General features: G+C 39.2%; 1 protein-coding gene across 1 annotated transcript in view; it reads right to left on the bottom strand.

Moving 5' to 3' along the window:
• Positions 1-18,849, bottom strand: part of EDIL3 (EGF like repeats and discoidin domains 3) — a 240,794-nt gene that overhangs the window by 56,944 nt on the left and 165,001 nt on the right. Inside the window, exons 7-8 of the mRNA XM_079995641.1 lie at positions 5,732-5,887; positions 4,000-4,144 (exon numbers count right to left, since the gene is read on the bottom strand). Of these exons, the coding sequence (XP_079851767.1) occupies positions 4,000-4,144; positions 5,732-5,887 (301 nt within the window). The remainder of the gene's footprint in view (positions 1-3,999; positions 4,145-5,731; positions 5,888-18,849) is intronic.

The following is an 18,849-nucleotide window of genomic DNA, read 5'->3' as shown; positions in this document are numbered from 1 at the left end:
GCATGGCCGTATCATTGTATCATGTATAATGATACAGTGGGCAAAGGATTTTGGGTACAATATTCAATTTAAGATTGGGAAAAATTGTGGAAAGAGCATATAAAATTTACGGCATGTACATCACTGAAAGAGAATGTGATGAAAATGTTTTACAGATGGTATATGACACCTGTAAAATTAGCAAAGATGTATAAGGTTGATAACAAATGTTGGAAATGCAAAGATAAAGAAGGGACATTCTTTCATCAGTGGTGGGAATGTAAGAAAGTGAAAAGTTTTTGGGAAACGATATATAATGAGTTGAAAAAAATGTTAAGATATACTTTTGTGAAAAAAACCCGAAGCTTTTCTTTTAGACATTGTAGGAAAGGACATAGGAAGAAAGGACTGTAAGCTTTTCCAATATGCTGTAACGGCAGCCAGAATCCTGTTGGCCCAGAAGTGGAAACAAGAGGAGATACCGACGATAGAAGAATGGAGATCAAAAGTGATAGACTATGCAGAACTGGATAAATTAACTGGGAAAATCAGATATACTAAAGACCAAAAGTTCATCGAGGACTGGGGAAAATTTGTGGATTATCTGAAAAATATATGTGGTGTAAATACAACGCTAGTGGGATTTAAAGAGGCACTGTAAATAAAAGTAAGTATTGTTTATTAGAAACAATGGGAGTAAGGAGGAATAATGGCAATACGAAAGAAGGGAATGTGTATTAAAGGTATAAATATGGATGATTGTCAGAGACGCTGAAGGAAGTCAAAAACAGTCATAATTTGTTGTATGCGGGATTAAATGAATAATTGGACGGAAATTTATAAAATGCATAATAAAAATTATATATATAAAAAAACATAATCTGCATGGCCAATGTGAATCCTGTAATATGGTTTTTGGTGTAACTGATGTTTAGCTTTTTTGTTATTGTTGTTAATAGTGTTACATAGATGGTAATTGTTTTATTTGGGATTGTTTTACTGATGATTTGTTAAGTACTCTATACAATTTATGCTGTATTTGTGATGTTCCATTCTGTTATTTTTATATTTTGTTTGTAAGCCGCTTTGGGATTTATTTGAATAAAAAACAGCATAGAAATAGAATCAATCAATCAATCAATCAATCAATAATAATAAAAATAAAAATAACAAAGAGGGAATTTGATTCCTGGTCTCCCAGGTCCATCACTCTAACCCCTACAACACATTGGTGAGTCCACATTTCAAGACATTCGCTCCACACTGAATGATGACTGTGTCATTACCCCCGCAACCCACCTTAGCTTGAGCTATTTAGTCTGACTCAAGCATTGTGGGTTAAACTAGAGAGCCTAGGACTTGCCGATTAGAAGGTCAGCGGTTCAAATCCCTGCGACGGGGTGAGCTCCCGTTGTTCGGTCCCTGCTCCTGCCAACCTAGCAGTTCGAAAGCACATCAAAGTGCAAGTAGATAAATAGGTACCGCTCCGGTGGGAAGGTAAACGGCGTTTCTGTGCACTGCTCTGGTTCACCAGAAACGGCTTAGTCATGCTGGCCACATGACCCGAAAGCTGTACGTCGGATCCCTTGGCCAATAAAGCGAGATGAGTGCCAGAACCCCAGAGTCGGTCACAACTGGACCTAATGGTTAGGGGTCCCTTTACCTTTACCAAGCACCCTTCAGGATGTACCACTCACAGATTATACTATCACATGCATGGGGCCACACTAACTAACCTTGCCTCTGACAACAATCCCTCTGGCTTGCCTGACCCTTGGCGACTGCATATACAGCTTGAATGCCTGCAACAGGGAAGCCTGCAAGGGCAGATCTACTTGACTTGTCCCTACTAGCTGACAAATTATTACAATTTTTTGAGAAGTGCTTCTGAAAACATCTTCAGCATGGAAACTTATTGTGTTTCTATTTAAATAAGCTTCCAGATGGTTTTCCAGACAGATTTTTAATTTTCCTGCACATTTAGATGGGTTTGATTCAAGTCCTTTACTAGAAATATTTACAGCATTTTAATGATACCAAGTCTGCTGTGGTATTCCTTCCAAGAAGGGTTCACTAGACCTGTTCCCCTGAAATGGATCAGACAGCTTGTTCATACTTGTTCTGCAAGGCGTCACCAATTCTTTGAGTAGCTTATCTTGGTAGTTGATTTGGAAATGTCAGTGCTGAACTGCTATAGTTTTCAGAATATTATTTTTCTTAAATACCGTAGTTATGAAGTTTCATGATTTATGATTTTACTTATTTTTTTCTTTAAATTGTTTGAAGACCATGTAGTAGAAAACAGCCCATGAATTTATTCCAAATGAATTTAAATGTAAGCTAATTGCATGGAGCAGGTTCCTGTCAAAGTAAAGAACTCTCGAGGAATACTTGATATATTATGCTTGTGGGTGTACACCTTAAACCTCTTACATGCATGTTTGTAAAAGTATGTCTTAAATTGAGTTATATAGTGATAAGGGGAAATATATATACTAGGAAGCCAGAAATGGCCATAGCTCCTTGCTATATATATTTACAATCGAAATTACAAGTTAACTGCCATGTAGCATTTGTTCCATGGAAATCAATAGCATGTAAAAGTTTTTAAAATTCCCATTGATCTTATTTTCCTTAGCTGTGTTGAGCACCTTTGCAGGATATAAATTTAGACAGGAAATAACTTTAGTAAGTAAATAAAGAGGCCTTATTATGAACTGAGACACTCTATTGCCTTTCATCCCAAACAAAGTTAGATCAGCAGAAACTAAAGAACATTCATTTATCCTTAAGCATAATTGTACTTATGTTGCAGCAATTGTTCTAGAGAGCCTGAGCACCATGACAGTTCAGAGGTATAATGACCTTGAAACAAGATGAGGCCCCTGAAATGGATTCACTTAGAAGCTTTCACAGTTCTTTGAGCAAAGCAATTCCTAGTCATTCTGGCAAGGACTTATTCTAAATTGTGCTCCTATGGATGGGAGACGCCTCAAGAAGAAAATCTAATACACCTAAGCACCTGGACACAATTTTCTATTTACTTTCGAATCTATCTGTATTGGAAGAGGGCCACAGTGAGATTAATGCATTAACTTTTCATTTTGGAACTTGGTTTTGTTGTCACTCGAGGACCAGGAATTATGTAACATGGGCTGCTTTGATATATTACTAATGTCCTGGCTGGCTGTTTGTACAGTAAGAAGGCAGTCATATAAAAATAATCTCCAAACAAATTTACTGTAGCAGTTGCCATATGAAAATAATGCTGGTACTTTGACCAAAAAAAGGAGAATTTTATGTGTTTCATTGAATCTGCAAGGGAATGAAGCTTTTGTGCAAAAAGGAGCTGGGTCAGGCTTTACATTTTTGTGCTGTGACCCTTCCATACAAAAAACTTTGAAAGGGTTGATATTGGCTCCACTAGTTCATTTACTTCTGCTACAAGGCACAATGAAGGATTCTGTTCGAAAGCAACAAAACAAAATCAAATCAAATCTCATCAAATGCAACCAGGCTCAGCAGCAGACCTAATTTCACCTGGAAAGTTCTGGGAATGCAGTTAGAAAACTCTTGCAAGCCTCAAGTTTCTTATAGCCTACAGTCTCAATAAGCTGCATAAAGTAGAAGTTACTGACTCGTGACCCAACAGAGAATTCTGTGACTGCAAATGCCGACATGGCAGGTGTGGTTTTCAAAGTGCTGCAGTATCAGAAGATGCACCTGATAAACCTCTCTATGCTACCCAGTTATTAAAAGTAGTAAAACACAAACAATTCAAAACCAGGTGTGTGTCTTTCAAAATGGTAATCAAATATAAATTTAGAGGGGAGGGGATGTAGATAAGGGGAGGCTACCATTTCAGGTGTATGCAAACATCTCAAACACCAGCTAATTCTAGTAAATAAACAAACAGATTTGGCATTTGAAGTATGTACATAGTTGTAGATAAATTCATAATGTTTTTAGGTATTGCTTAAAGTGACCTTTCTTGTTATTATAAGTATTGCAGCAACATACCTGATAATTCACAGCCAAGAAGTTCCATTCGCAAAGTGCAATGCCTTCTACAAACCTGAGGATATAATCGTATGTACTGAGATTTTATTGGTGGGGTGAAAGAATTTGCGTAAGGCGTATTATTATCCACGTTCCCACGGAACACCTATGACAAAACACAACAGATTGTAAAATGCATTTGAATGGCAATATGGGTCAATAAAGTTCACAATTACATACAATTATTTAGTGTCAACAGAAGGTCTGCTGTCCTCATTTGATGGATGTGGCAGGAGTAAAACAAAATGCAACTGAAGGTGGGTGAATACAGGCAACCTACCATTAAGAGGTAACTTTGAAGTCATGTGGAAGTGGGGAATATCCTGCCAAGTAGTGGTGAGAATTGTACCATTCCCTTGTTTCCCTGGATTTCTAATTGGTGGGACATTATGGATGGAGTTTCATGCATATTTAGATACAGTAGTACCTCAGGTTAAGAACTTAATTCATTCTAGAGGTCAGTTCTTAACCTGAAACTGTTCTAAACCTGAGGTACCACTTTAGCTAATGGGGCCTCCTGCTGCCGCCGCACCGCCGGAGCACAATTTCTGTTCTCATCCTGAAGCAAAGTTCTTAACCTGAGGTACTATTTCTGGGTTAGCGGAGTCTGTAACCTGAAGCGTCTGTAACCCGAGGTACCACTGTATCCACCTTGGTAAGTTCCACTCAGTAAATAGTTGTGTGCACACATCCATTGGTAAATAGTGGAACTGGAGTAGGGATAATGTGTGGCATGGAAATAATAGCTCTTTGAGCAGCAGTAGTTTAGTTTGGATAAGGTCCTTAAGCAGGACTGGGTATCATTATAGTATATCAAGGATCTGAAACCTTTACAGGCACAGAGGTTAACATACCTCTGTGGTTCAAACTACACATGACATGAGACATTTGAGAATGGATATCCCAATAAACATTTTAAAAAGTGGGAGAGAAATTTGGATGTGGGCCATGGTGCAAGGGGAGTACAACCCTTTCCTCCTGCACTACAGCCCTGATCCAAATTGCTCCTCCATCCCCACAACTGCTTTTAAAATATAGAGGGGGAAATATATTGGCAATATCTGGAGCACTAATAGTGCTCTGGGGGACTGGAGCAGTGGAATCTGGATTAGGTATCCTTGCTGCAGGGATGAAGGACTTGCTCCCTTTCCTCCCCACCCCTTGTGATAGCCCCAATCCAAATCACTCCCCCAAATGTTTCTATGAGAAGAGAAATTGTGTTGAGACATAATTTGTGTGTCTGCCCTTCTATACATCTCTTCTTAAGAGTTACGTGGAATGGGCTACTTTGCATTTAGGGTTTTTAATTTTTTAAAATTGTGTCTGCAATAGTTTTTGTAGTATGGTATGCCGTGCTGCTGAAAGAATATTGTCCTTTCGAGGGTTAACCAATTGCCAACATAACAAAACTAAATGGAGAGCAGACAAGTAATTACTGGTCGGCTAATTAAAATTTAAACCATTTAAATATAAGAAACAGAATTATTATAGCCTTGTAATGCTATATTTATAAAACAATCAAAGTAGAGGAAAGTCTTACTCAATGCAAAATGTCGATTTATTCCAGTATTTCCCAGAATAAAATCTATCTAGGAAAAAAGGTCTCAATAAACCCACTTTCTGCTATAAGGCAGTAAAATCCCTTCACTAAATTGCTATTTAAAATGCTTTTATACTGATGACAATGACTTACCATATCTTCAGTTGTGCCTTTCACTTTGTATGTTGCCCATAATTTCCCATCATTACTATATGCAATTTTGTATGATTTTATATATTCTGGGCTTCCGATTCTCTTGGCACCTTGAGTTATAACACCAGTGATTCTCATCTTCCTCTGCAGGTTTATCTGAAATTATAATAATGTGTTATCAGTGACCACCAATGGTGGGATGACTGGTATTATGATGCTTCATTTAGATTTTCGTAAAATGTCTGCTTTGGCTGCATTTCTTTAATATACTGAATTTCCATCTGTCTGAGGCTTCATTTGGGCTAGAGATTAGCCCTAAAAGATAGAACACTGTATTCATTTCAGAGGAGATTAGATACTAAAGCAGGGATGGGGAAACTGTGGCACTGCAGATGTTGCTGGAATTCAACTCCCATCAGCCCTAGCCAGCATGGCCAAGGGCCAGAGATGATGGGAAGACTAGTTCAGCAACATCTGCAGAGCCACCTGTACTAAAAAATAACAATCTTTCTTACAATGTTTTTCAGTTGCAAGTAAATAAATGCATGTATAGGAAATATTATGGAATAAAATCTCTTTCACAAGTTGATTTCCAGTCTGGCAATCAGGTTCATGTTGTGCTCACTGGTATTACTCCTGGAATTTGCTGTTTAATCTCATTTCAAGAAAAACCCCCAAAACAAACAAACAAACATAGCATGCACAAATGCATTATGTCCCCTACAAGGTGCAGGACGGCTAAAGAAACACAGCTCTCTGTGCAAATCATCATACACCAAGGATCCCAAAAGTGGTCAATACTGATTCCCTGGGTTCGATGAAACAGTGCAGGGGGTGGGGGGTGGGGGGTGGAATAAAGACCTAAGGATTGAAAAGGGCCTGAGTTGGGAAAGAAGTTTATGATGTACAGTATAGTGCAAAAAATAATAATCAGGAACTATGAGCCTCAAAAATGTAGCTCCAGCGTGTATTCTTATTTATTATTTATTAAACTTCTGTACCGCCCTTGACCCAAGGATCACATGATGGTTTACAATATAAAAACACAAAAATACACAGCATGATAGGAACCAAAACAATACTTCCCACAATACCTCCCTGTACAGATTGTACCTCACTTGCCAATGAGGAATTTCTGTATTTAAGAGATATTTAACTTTTAACTAATTTATTAATTGATGATTAATACATTGAGATTATAGATAGATATTTCTTGACTACGAGCCTAAGGATTTGGATTGGCATCGATTACAACTTCATAAACTCATCAAGCAGCCACTCAAGTGCTTAGGAAACCCTGCTTGGTGCTGCATTGTGACGTTCTCCCATTCAGGGCTCTCCTTAGTCAGCCATGCTTTCCTCCCTGATCACTGCCAAGCTTCAGGGGCGCTGAACAAGATGCCTTTTGGGGCAGGCAGCACGATACCCTGACTGTGGTGTAGTGGTTAAGAGCGGTAGACTCATAATCTGGGGAACTGGGTTCGCGTCTCTGCTCCTCCACATGCAGCTGCTTGGTGACCTTGGGCTAGTCACACTTCTGTGAAGTCTCTCAGCCTCACTCACCTCACAGAGTGTTTGTTGTGGGGGAGGAAGGGAAAGGGGATTGTTAGCCGCTTTGAGACTCCTTAGGGTTGTGATAAAGTGGGATATCAAATCCAAACTCTTCTTCTTCTTCTCTGCTGGCAGTTTCTCCCTTCACACACCCCTGCTGTTGCCCTGGACACTCTGCTTCCTCCATTAGAGGAAAGAAACATTAGAAATGGCCCCTTTCTCTCCCCACACACATTTAAATATTTACAATTTGGGTCAGGCCGTCTGATGAATTGTTCAGAGAAGTGCCAAACAAACCTACAATCTTCGTTGTCTGAGAGTGCCAATGAGCTGCCCACCTAAGCCCTCATCTACTGCCACTGTCTCTGGCAATTTTGGGGGCCTCATGGTTTGGGGTCCTGAATTTATATCCCAGCCCTAACGGCACAAAATTGGATGCATCATCATCAGAATACATTCCATTGGGAGGACAACTGTGCCTTACAAAGGTAGCATATCCCTCACTTAATAAATAAAACAAATATTCCATTCTATGACCTGTGAGCATGCTCAATACTCATTGGGCCGTCCTGCCAAAAAATAAATAAATGTATGCATGTTTGCAAATCTTTGGGTTTCTCCAACCCTGTTGATCTCTCCCTTTTGGGTGTGGATGTTGCCACTTTAACTGCAAAATGACCTATAGTAAGATCTGAACTTTGGAAATATAGTTATTTTCATGTTATTCACTGAGGAAAATACACTATCTATTAGTAATCCAGCTTCTGCTGATGTGTATAAGGTTCCATGTTACTCACAAACAGTGCTTTTTATCTGGGGGTACGCAGGGGTATGCATACCCCTAAACATTTTGTGAATCTAAGTTTGGCCGCATTGAGGGGCAGTATTTCAATATGAGTAGACAAATGAGAGTACCCCTAAATATTTTTTTTTAAAGAAAAAAATCACTGGTCACAAAAGAAACAAAGCCGTATTTTCCAGCTATGTGGAGAGCACAATTGGTTACTTGTCTACTTAAATACACATTTTTCTCTATGTAAATATGCTTGGGTCTCACTGCCTCACTGGCTGGGTGATATATGACAAAATAATAATGGTTCTTCATAAGTTCTATGCAATCAAAATTAGAAATTTCTTCTAGATTTATTTTATAGTTCTTCAAAACAAAGTTGGTTAGGAATCAGGACTCCCTCTTATTTCCCTCCAATGAATAAATCTGTTCTGCACTACATTTTGGAGCAAACAAACAAGTAAAAATGTAAATAGACTCACAGGGTTAAAAAAACCCACATGGTTAAAAGTTTGTGTTTAGCTATTTCAGTGAAATGCCTTATTTTTCTCTGCAAGTGAAAAGAATGCAAATGGTGTATGTTTCATATTCACCAATACACAAAGGTTGTTTGATTTATGACCCATAAGAAATAGTATGTTAGATGACTGGTTATCCAAACAAAGAATAATTATTCCTAAATTCCCTGCCAGCTCCTTTGACTTCTGGGAATAAATTAACCTAAATTTATAACTTTATGAAGGAATGGAAAGGAGAAAATTCTGGTCATGCCTTTTTCAATATTGATTTTTAAAGAAGTAATACATTTTCAACTATGTTTATTGTTTGCTGCTTATTGTTTATATAGCTTATTTTCATCCTTGTAGCGTAATTGTTTTTAACATCCCTGCCACAAATAATTTGCATGGTAACAGTTAACAGAACCATGCAACTGTTTCAGAAACCCTGTTGTAGCAATGGGTTTTGAACAACATTCCTAGCAAAGTACTGTTGTATTAGAGCTCCTCTTCTTCTTTATTTATCGCAAAAAACAATAAAAGATAAGTGCCTGAATTGGATGGAAAATTAGGAGGAGGCATTTAATTTAATCCTCACTTCCCATCTCCTGATTTCTCTCAATTTTAGCCAAAGCAAACACCCACCCTTAAACAAGTAAATGTGTAATTCTATACATGACTACTCAGAAGCAAGCTCTGATGAGTTCAAATGGACTTACTTCCAGGTAAGTGTATGGGATGGTACCTCAAATTCACCTAGAACAGTCCGATCCTGTTGAAATGAATATGCCTTACACTAGGGAACAATTTGCCCTTCCCTATTACCTTTGAACTTATTTCTGTAAAATCTTCTGTACAATTAACTATAGCTACACTTGTTGATTCTCTCCCTTCCCCACCACTACCCAGCTAATTTAAGACATGAAGTCCCAAGGAAAGCAAGCTTACAAGGCAACTTTAGACAGATCTGCTCAGAGGTTAAATGCCACTTATTCCAATGAATCTTTCTCCCTGGGCAAGTGTGTATAGGATTTATGCAGTAATGGAGCTTGATGTTAAGCATTTCAGGGATTACAAAATCCAGCACTTCAATAGCTGACTTTGGGTGGGGGGTGGGGTGGGGAAAACAAGCTTGATTAAGTTTGCCATCCTATATCTACCTGTCTAGGAGTATGCCTCTTTGCAATCAGTGGGATTTACTTCTGACGACTGGACTGTAAGATAGTATATGAAGTGCATTTAAGAAATTCTTTTGACTAATGTGAGCCTGGGAAAGTACTCAGGATATGCACATAGAGTTTGAAAAGGGGGGGGGGGGAAATAGGATGATGAAATATGAATATAACAATCCAACAACTGAGAATCCCAGTGGCTGCATATAGCACTGTTGTGTACCCATCAAGTCTTCTGAGGCCCTACTTCAAACTACACCTCTAAACCTCACTAGAAGTCTGTACAGTCATAGCTCGGGTTGAAGTAGCTTCTGGATAAGTATTTTTGGGTTGCGCACTGCGGCGACCCAGAAGTAACGGAGCGCGTTACTTCTGGGTTTTGCTGCTCGTGCATGCGCAGGTCAAAATGACATCATGCGCATGCGCGGAAGCGGCGAATCACAACCTGTGCACACGCAGGTGCAAGTTGCGTTTGCTTCTGGATGCGAACGGGGCTCCGGAACGGATCCCGTTCACATCCAGAGGTACGACTGTACATCAAAGTGAATGAACCTTTGGAGCAAGCAAGCAAGCATTGGTGTGTCATAAGAAGCTGTAGTCAGCAAATCTGGACAACACACGCAGAAGTACTTATAGGAACACATACAGAGTCAGACCTTTGTTCCATCTAGCTCAGTATTATCTGCACTGACAGACAGTGGCTTCTAGGGTTTTTGTCTAGGGCTTTCCCCAGCCCTAATTGGAGATGTTAGGGATTGAATCTGGACCTTCTACAAGCAAAGCAGATTCTCTACCAGAGAGATACAGTCTTTCCCTTTATATTTGCTTTGGGTGGGGACTGTTATTTTTGTGAATCACGTTGAAATCTGAATGACTCGCAGTGAGACAGTATAGCACTGCTATTGCAAAAATCTATTAGGCAGGGTAGTAGGACAATAATTCCCCGAAGATTAGAACAACAGATTGGAACAAAGAACCCCCAAAAATGAATATTAGGCTGGTGAAATTTTGGTCTTTGGCATATGCACACAGAGGCAAAGTGTTTATAAGGAAGGTGGATATTCTGCAATCTTCATTATTTGGATGAAGAAGCCGTGCCACTTCAACAGCACTATGGGATGAGACTTAGTGCCGCATGTGAAAACAATGCTATTACGTAACAAACTGTGTTCTACCACCCTTTATCTGTTGCTTTCCAGGCTTTAACAGCACTATCTGAGGAGTCAAATGGCTTAAGCAGAAGGTCCCTGACCTCTGCAGAAGCAATAATCGATTAATTAAATCCTTACTTTCCCATATACTTTCACAAATGTAAAGATTAACATACTAGGGCTGAAACAAATATTTGCAAATATTTGAAATGTGGTAAATCTTCCAATTTAACCTGGTTATTTCAAGCACGGGAATACTGTAACAGTACTATTTAAACTTTTTCCCCAAAATAATAATAAAAAAGAGTGGTTATCTTCTTATACACAGATGCGGAGTTTAGCCTGTAAGGTAGAGCTGGCTGCCAGTCAGACTATTAAGATCTGACTTGTAATTTTGGCCCTGGGATTTGGGAATCACAGGAGACTTGTTAGCTTGCTGAATAATTTATTCCAACAACCAGCAAATATGTAAAATATAGGAGTTAAACATTCACATGGAATCCTAAACATGGAATCCATTCTCTCCAGGTATTATTCACAGTCTGATTTTTTACCTGTTATGGACAGTGCAAATAGAGAAAAGTGTATATCACCTTTTCTTCCATTTTAAGAATTACATTCTCTCTGGGCAGTAGATTGCTATGGCTCTTTGTCCATTATATTTTTGTTTCACTTATCGTGGTCATATATTTTTTTTCCTTTTTACTAATGCTCCCCACAAATGTATAAACACAGGAACTGCAGACTTTAGGCATTTGTCTTCTGTGTTCAGTGAACATGCAAGTGGGGAGAGCTTAACTTCTCCATCACTCTCCTTGCGTTGGCTGGAAGATATGCTGAAGACAGACAACAGAGTAAATAAATACAGTACATCATACAGAAGTCAGAGAAGAACCTTCACCAATATTTAAGAAAGAGTAGCTGTGCGTCCTTTGAAGATGGCATTAGACAGAGCAGGCACACATACACAGGTCCATATGGTCTTTCCCACTATGGTTAGAGGTGTTATATTCCTGTCTAAATTATACTAATTTTACTGTGCCAACTTGATGTTGGCAAGGTAAGGGGAGGAAGCCACAACGTTGCGAAAGCATCAAACATGCCAACTGGACCCAAGTGCAGCAGCATATAGATCAGCACCAAACAATACGGAGACTCCATTTAAATTTCCCATTATGCTCTGAAATGATTCTACTTCAGAGCATTGTAAGAAATTAACATGGAGATACAAGCTTCCTGGCATGGGAGCTTCAAGTCAGGCCCCAGCCCTGTTAGGGCCCCAAGCAGCTGCCTGAGGATGCTACATTCTGACACCAGGGCTGATGCTCTACTGCAGGCATAGGCAACCTTGGCCCTCCAGATGTTTTGGGACTACAACTCCCATGATCCCTAGCTAACAGGACCAGTGGTCAGGGATGATGGGAATTGCAGTCCCGAAACATCTGGAGGGCCGAGGTTGCCCCTGCCTTCTGTTGGTACTAGGCAGAGCAGTGTTATCCTTTGCTGAATCTCAAAAATGCTGCTCTTTTCAATCATAGGCTGCTGTGTACACAGTAAATGTAGAGATATGCAGATGTACTGTTGTAGGCGTGTTTGCCAGCTTTGATGAGACAGCTGCAGACATTCGTAGACTGGCATAATTTGATCACAGTTGTCTATCCTCAAGGTTGGATTACTGCAATGTGCTCTATGTAGGCCTACCCTTGGGGTTGGTCCAGAGGCTGCAACTGGTGCAGAAGACAGAAGCTAGGATGCTTGTAGGGTCATATGACCACCAGTATATAAACACCCTCCTCGTGGGATTTGCACTGACTGCCAGACTGCTATTGAGCCAAGTTCAAGGTCAAGATATAAGGCCCTCTGCAGTTCAGGAACAGGTTATTTGAGAGACTGACTATATTAACCCTGATATACCCAGTAGATCTCTGTGGTTTGAGTTTGTCCTGCAAGTTCCAAAGATCTCAGAAGCTCAGTCTGCAGTATCTTGGAGCAGGGCTGCCATATTCTGTGGAACAGAACTACTCTCAAGATAAAGCAGGCACCTACTATCTACAATTTTCAGAAAGAATTGAAGACATTTTTGTTCTGTCTGGCTATTCCAGCTGGATGAACTGATCAGTGTCATGAGTGCCTATTTTGCATGGCTTTAGTTTTCTTCATCCAGTGTGTTTGTGTGTGTGTTTTCAACTGTTTTTTTTGCTATGTTTATTGTACATCACATTGAGATGCCTGTTTAGCAGTAATAATAAACTAGTGGCTAGAACTGGATCAGTGCCTATATGTTTTATTCTGCTTCAGAATGAAAATATTACAAAATTCTGCTTTTTCTTTTTCTTCTCTTTTTCCTAAGGGCTCAACTCATTTGGTTTTCGCTGGGAAACATCACTTTATGCCTCCGAGAGTTTACAGAATTAGACAGACTGAAAACTTGCTTGGTTTGTTTCTTCTTCTTATTAAGTTATTATTTTAGTCCCAAAGGTAGTTGCTGTGAATGCTATTAATGGAAAGTTATGAATTATTCAGCTACTGGCATGTTTAAACGTCAGCTTCCATACAAAGCCCACAATCAGCCTCCTGTTTTACAGAATTCTGCAGTCACTTAAATTGCATTTAATTTACAAAGTATTGATTATAAGCTTAACTATGTTTAGCAAAAGGATAATATTAATTACTTTATTCCTTGGCATATATTTTACATGATTAAGTTCCTCTATGCCATTTCCCAGCATTTGCAGGCTAAAAATGTGGGGTAGGGCAGATAGATATATACAACCAGGAAAGAAAAATGTGAGCAGTACAAATATTTCAGATTAAGCTATTAAAAAGGGTTGCTTTGTTCCAGTGAGGAGACAGGCTCAGAGAAGCAATACACAGGAACATTTGGTTCTTTCCAATTTCTTTTTGCTTTTTACTTGTTTTTAACCTTTTTTGATTTTCTTATTTGGTTTTGTGTTTATATATTCAGGGTAGGGGGGTATATTTCAAGGTTCTGGGATAACTATACATCAACTTTTTATATACAAGCCACCAAATATATATTGTCTTGAGTAATTCCCACACTGGACAGACTAGGACAGTCTGTATTAGTGTCTGATACAGGCTCTCTTAAGGACCTTCTAATAGCGGACCCTGGTGTAGGTCAGAGGTGAGGAACTGCACTCGGCTGGTGGACCAGATGCTTAATTTCTCCATCTGCAAGGGCCAACTTGGGCAGGACTGCCCACCAATCAAAGTTCAAAGGAGGTTGCTGTCATAGTAACTTCATTTGAAGACATACTTTCAGGGCCAATCAGCCCTGTTGGTCCATGGTTCCAGAAAGCAACTTTGAAGTCATCCCTTCCTCAAGTTCCAGCTGCTCAGTCCTGTCCTTTGCCTCTGAGAACCTCAGTAGGAGCTGCTTCTGCCTAGTAAGTGAGGTCCAAAGGGCAACACCAAGGAAGACTAAGGATGAGGGAAGAACTGCTGCTTGTAAAATCCTGGCATCATATGAACAGCATCATATTTTCATTCTTTTAATGGGATTTTATGGCTATAATTTTTTGCAAGTTGCTTTGAGAGCTTCTTGGAGCATTCACCAGCAAAACTATAAAGATAGTAAACATGCTTTCAATCCTTAACAAATAATAAGACACAAAATATAGCTGTGGGAGCAACTGGTAGACTGCAACTCTTTCTCTACCCTCAAGCGACGATTGAATATTTGTTATCATCTCAGCCACCTCAAAATAGATGGCTCTATTTTTCATCACATTTCTTAGTTTTGTATTCTTGTAGCTTTTAACTCAGTGCTGGCGAGACAAGTGCAACAGGAAGAACCCTTCAGTTTTATTTCTATGTTGGTTCAAGATTAATAAGAAAACTTGCACACCAAGGAAGCTGAAGAGCACACTCCCCATTCACCTATGCTACCACAAAAAATCGGTCAAAGGAAAAGTTAAGAATTTTCAGATTTCAGCTGCAAAACAACAAGAATCCTATAAGAAGAAGAACAAAATAAGACATACTTTTGACAATTTATGGGTCTTATCCAAAGTGAATTAAAGGCATTTTTAAAAGTCTGCATTATTCCTTTGCTCAGTAAAGAACGTAAGACAATACATCTCATTAAAAATTGAAAGCACTTTGTTTGGGAACATGCTATGTGGAGTAAAGCAGAGGGAAAAAGAAAACTTGATGAGTCTCAAGAGGAAGTCTGGCATTGTAATTAGGTTTTTTTTCTTCTTCTTCTGTCTTCCAACACCTACTGAGTAAAAATATCACAGCACAGATGCCCTGATCAACATTATTCAACGTTCTGGCTCAAAGAACACATGAAGTTAATTATGTATAGTTTCCCTGATATTTTTTGCTGTGTATTTTTTAAAAAAATAATCTAAAGCAACTGCCCAGGCTTCAATCTCCAATTAAAAATCAGTAAGTAGAAGAAGATTTCTTACCCTTCCTTCTCTATCATTTTCCCACCCCCTGATTTCTCGATTCACCTTATTTTCGGCTTCCAAAGTCTCCTTAGAAGTAGGCTACAATTGTACACTTTCCCTATCCTCAATATCCTCCTCAATATCCCCCTCAATATATGAGAGAGACACACACTCAGCCTGATCAGTGGTAAAAGTACCTTATTTATGGTCCATCCAACCTTTTAACCAATCAGATTTGTTTCTGCCCTACCCCAGATCAGACCATTTTTCTCATCTAATAAGTGACAAAGAATTTTCATCCAGCAAGCCAATCAAAAGTGAAAAACCCCCACCTTTCCTCGGATCAGTCTGATGCAACTTACTACTCAACTTATCACACACACTGGCAGAGGAAGAGGCATACGGGGGGAGCGCACCGCCCCTGGGCAGCGCGATCCTGGCAGGGTGCCATTGTGGCTGCCCCCTGCCCATGCTGGGCACCACACCCATACGGGCTGGGCACCACACCCCCAGGATGCGCACCAGCCCTGCCCCCACCTGCTCTCTGCCCCCCCCCCAGTGCCGAAGCATGAACCTCCACCACTGATCACACACAGAGTAAACTTTTCTAGTTCAACATAAAACAAACCCTGTCCAAGTAAACACATTTTGAAATGTGATTTATTCACACCTATATAGCTAAGGAGTCACACATAGACTTACTTCCGCTTCTTCTGGGGCAAAAGAACTTCTTACAGAGTAATCCACCCCCAACTCCACCCTGGTTGATGGGGTGTGTGTTTGGAGGGGGAGGGGGGAAATGATATGCAGATATTACTCCAGTTCATACATTTATTTGCAATAGGAAGAAGTGTGTTTACTTGAATCAGGGACTGTATTTAATTTTCTTTAACACAACTACTTACAGCTGCTTGCATAATATGTAGGATCTATCTTTTACAATTAATAAGGAAGCAAATATACTCAAGCTTTGTTGTAATTAGGATGAACAACCAAATAAGTATAGATCAAGCAAGCTACAGTATGTTACTGAGACAGAGAGGCACCGTAACAGTGTTTTGGCTTTCCAGGACCTTTATTTATAGCTATGTGTAAGATTACTGTTAAAATCTCTTCCTAAATGAAATTTGTAATTTTCCATCAGGGATAACTTAAATGGGATCATTAGGGCTAAGCAGTAAATTAATGTACTTGGTATAATATGTCCTTAGGGATGCAAGCTTTAATCAGAACTGGGTAAGTGTTGAGAGTTGGATATTCTCTTTAGCTAAGACCAATGCGAAATAGCTTCTCCCCAAAGAGCTGATAATATATGCCACCGTTCTGCTTTGATTCCCTGCCATCAGGATATTGAAATGCTTGCACTTATGAAACAACAATGAGCAATAGATAAATTAATAGCTTAGATGGAGAAAAAGGAAGGACATTATGGGATCAATTTGTGCTTTCTCACATGGGAAGATCAAGGATCAATTGATTTCCACACCTGGCCTACAGATTAATGTCTGTGGGTGGGTTGAGCAAGGAAACTTATTTTGCATTCTGACACTTGAGAGGAAGTTCAGCTCTGTTTTTCTCTAACAGCCAGTGGAGGTCTCCCTACTGCTGTAGGGTGAAAAGGATTCAGTAAGTGACAAAATCCCTGCAGCGCACAGTACAAACGGACTAAATTCATGAGAAGTGTTGACAAACTCCAAGAGACACTTGAAGATGAACTTCTGTGCTTCTAAAAGCCCATATTAAATGGGAGGAGTGGTTTCAAAGCCTGCAAATTATTCTATGTCCCTGATCAAGGTAAAACCCAGAGAAACTCCTTTCCACATGTATCTCCCAACTCTTGCCATCTCTGAAAACCTTTTCACCAGCTTCCCAAACAAATTTCCACTAGTCCCTGGCAAGAGTAGCAGCGGAGGCTCTTTCCTTTTCTTATTCCTTTTCTGTCACTCTGATATCCTGAATAGGAGTTTGACTAAATGCAAAGCCTGAAGAATCTTGAAAATTAGAACAAAATAAAAAAATTCCTTCCAGTAACTCCTCAGAGACCAACTAAGTTTGTGATTGGTATGAGCTTTCGTGTGCATGCACACTTCTTCAGATACACCAAAAGAGAAGTCACCAGACCCTTATGTATAGTGGGAGGGTGGGTGGGCTTTTTCTCAGAAGGGTAGTAGGAGATGGGTGATTGACTCATACCAATCACAAACTTGGTTGGTCTCTAGAAGGTGCTACTAGAAGGAATTTTTTTATTTTGTTTCAACTTGAAAGTTAGGTCGTTCAGTCGGTAAGGTAGGTCTGTCAGAGGTTGCTGCAACTCTGGAACTATATCTCCCATGCTCTCTGGACTTTGTGCACCAGTATATGGTTATATGGTACAGGTACAGTTTCTATTAACCACAAACAAAACATGCTCATAGTTTGTTGTAGGTAATAGTTTATTGCTGGTTTATAAACCATGGTTTTGATCAACCATGGCTTAGCATAATGGATGGACAGGCCAGGCATTATTTCCAAACTCTCCCTTTGTTGTATCCTTCCTGCCTTTCTGGAAATATTTGTTCTAAAAGCTAAAAGTTACACTAGCCAAGGCAGAGACAACAACACTTATTCATTGCTTGGAGTTAAAAAGAAAAGGCTGAGTTTACTACAATAGGTTAAGAGATGAATTTGATCATATCTAAGTGGTGGTTATTAAAATCAAAGATATAAGATGCTATATCTTCCAACAAAGTTAAATCAGCATTTTTTGGTCTTAATGAAGCAGTAAGCATTTAACATGGATGTTCTTTTATTAATTCTGTAAATCTACAAGGAGTGCTTTAAAGTTAGATATGAGTGTGTCTCCCTTAATTTGCTTTCAATGCCATAGCCACTGACCCTCTAAATTGCAATCCAATTATAAACATTGTAGTTCTAGTAGTAGTTGCATGCTGGGAGCATAAATTTAGAATGGTAATTTTAATATTCAGTTCATTAGGATGATGCTGGAAAAAATAAATTACATATTTATTGGTTAGTGTTTGTCATGCACCTGGAAAATGGAGGAGGTGGCACATTTACAACAAAAGAAAAGTACACAACACACCTGACAATGCAGTCCTGTACATGTTTACTCAGAAGTAAGTCCCACTTAATTGAAATCTTTCATGTGATATGTAACATGAAAAAACTCCTGAATTTCTCAGACTGGGAGAGTACAATATTGTTAATAGAAGGCAAAGACTTCTATTAGTAGCATGAGGCTACTTCCTCATGCTGCTGTTTTTAAGTTAAATATTTTAAAGCTATTGAGTGGTTTCCAACATTAGTCATACTCAGAGTAGACCAACTGAAATCAATGGACTTTTTTTTTTTTTAATAAATTTTTTAATTAATTTTCCAATTTTTAACAAACACAACAAAAACAACATGGAAACAAACACAAAAAATCATAATTTCTTAACCTTATTTCCATAAGCCTCTTTTCTCGGACTTCCCCATACCTTCCCCTTTTTGCATCCTTTTTTTTTACGATTATTCAACAACCCTTTTAGCCAATTAAA

This window comes from Podarcis cretensis (genome assembly GCF_951804945.1).
Source record: "Podarcis cretensis genome assembly, chromosome: 11".
Taxonomy (NCBI): Eukaryota; Metazoa; Chordata; class Lepidosauria; order Squamata; family Lacertidae; genus Podarcis; species Podarcis cretensis.
This window is presented reverse-complemented; position numbering and strand designations above follow the sequence as displayed.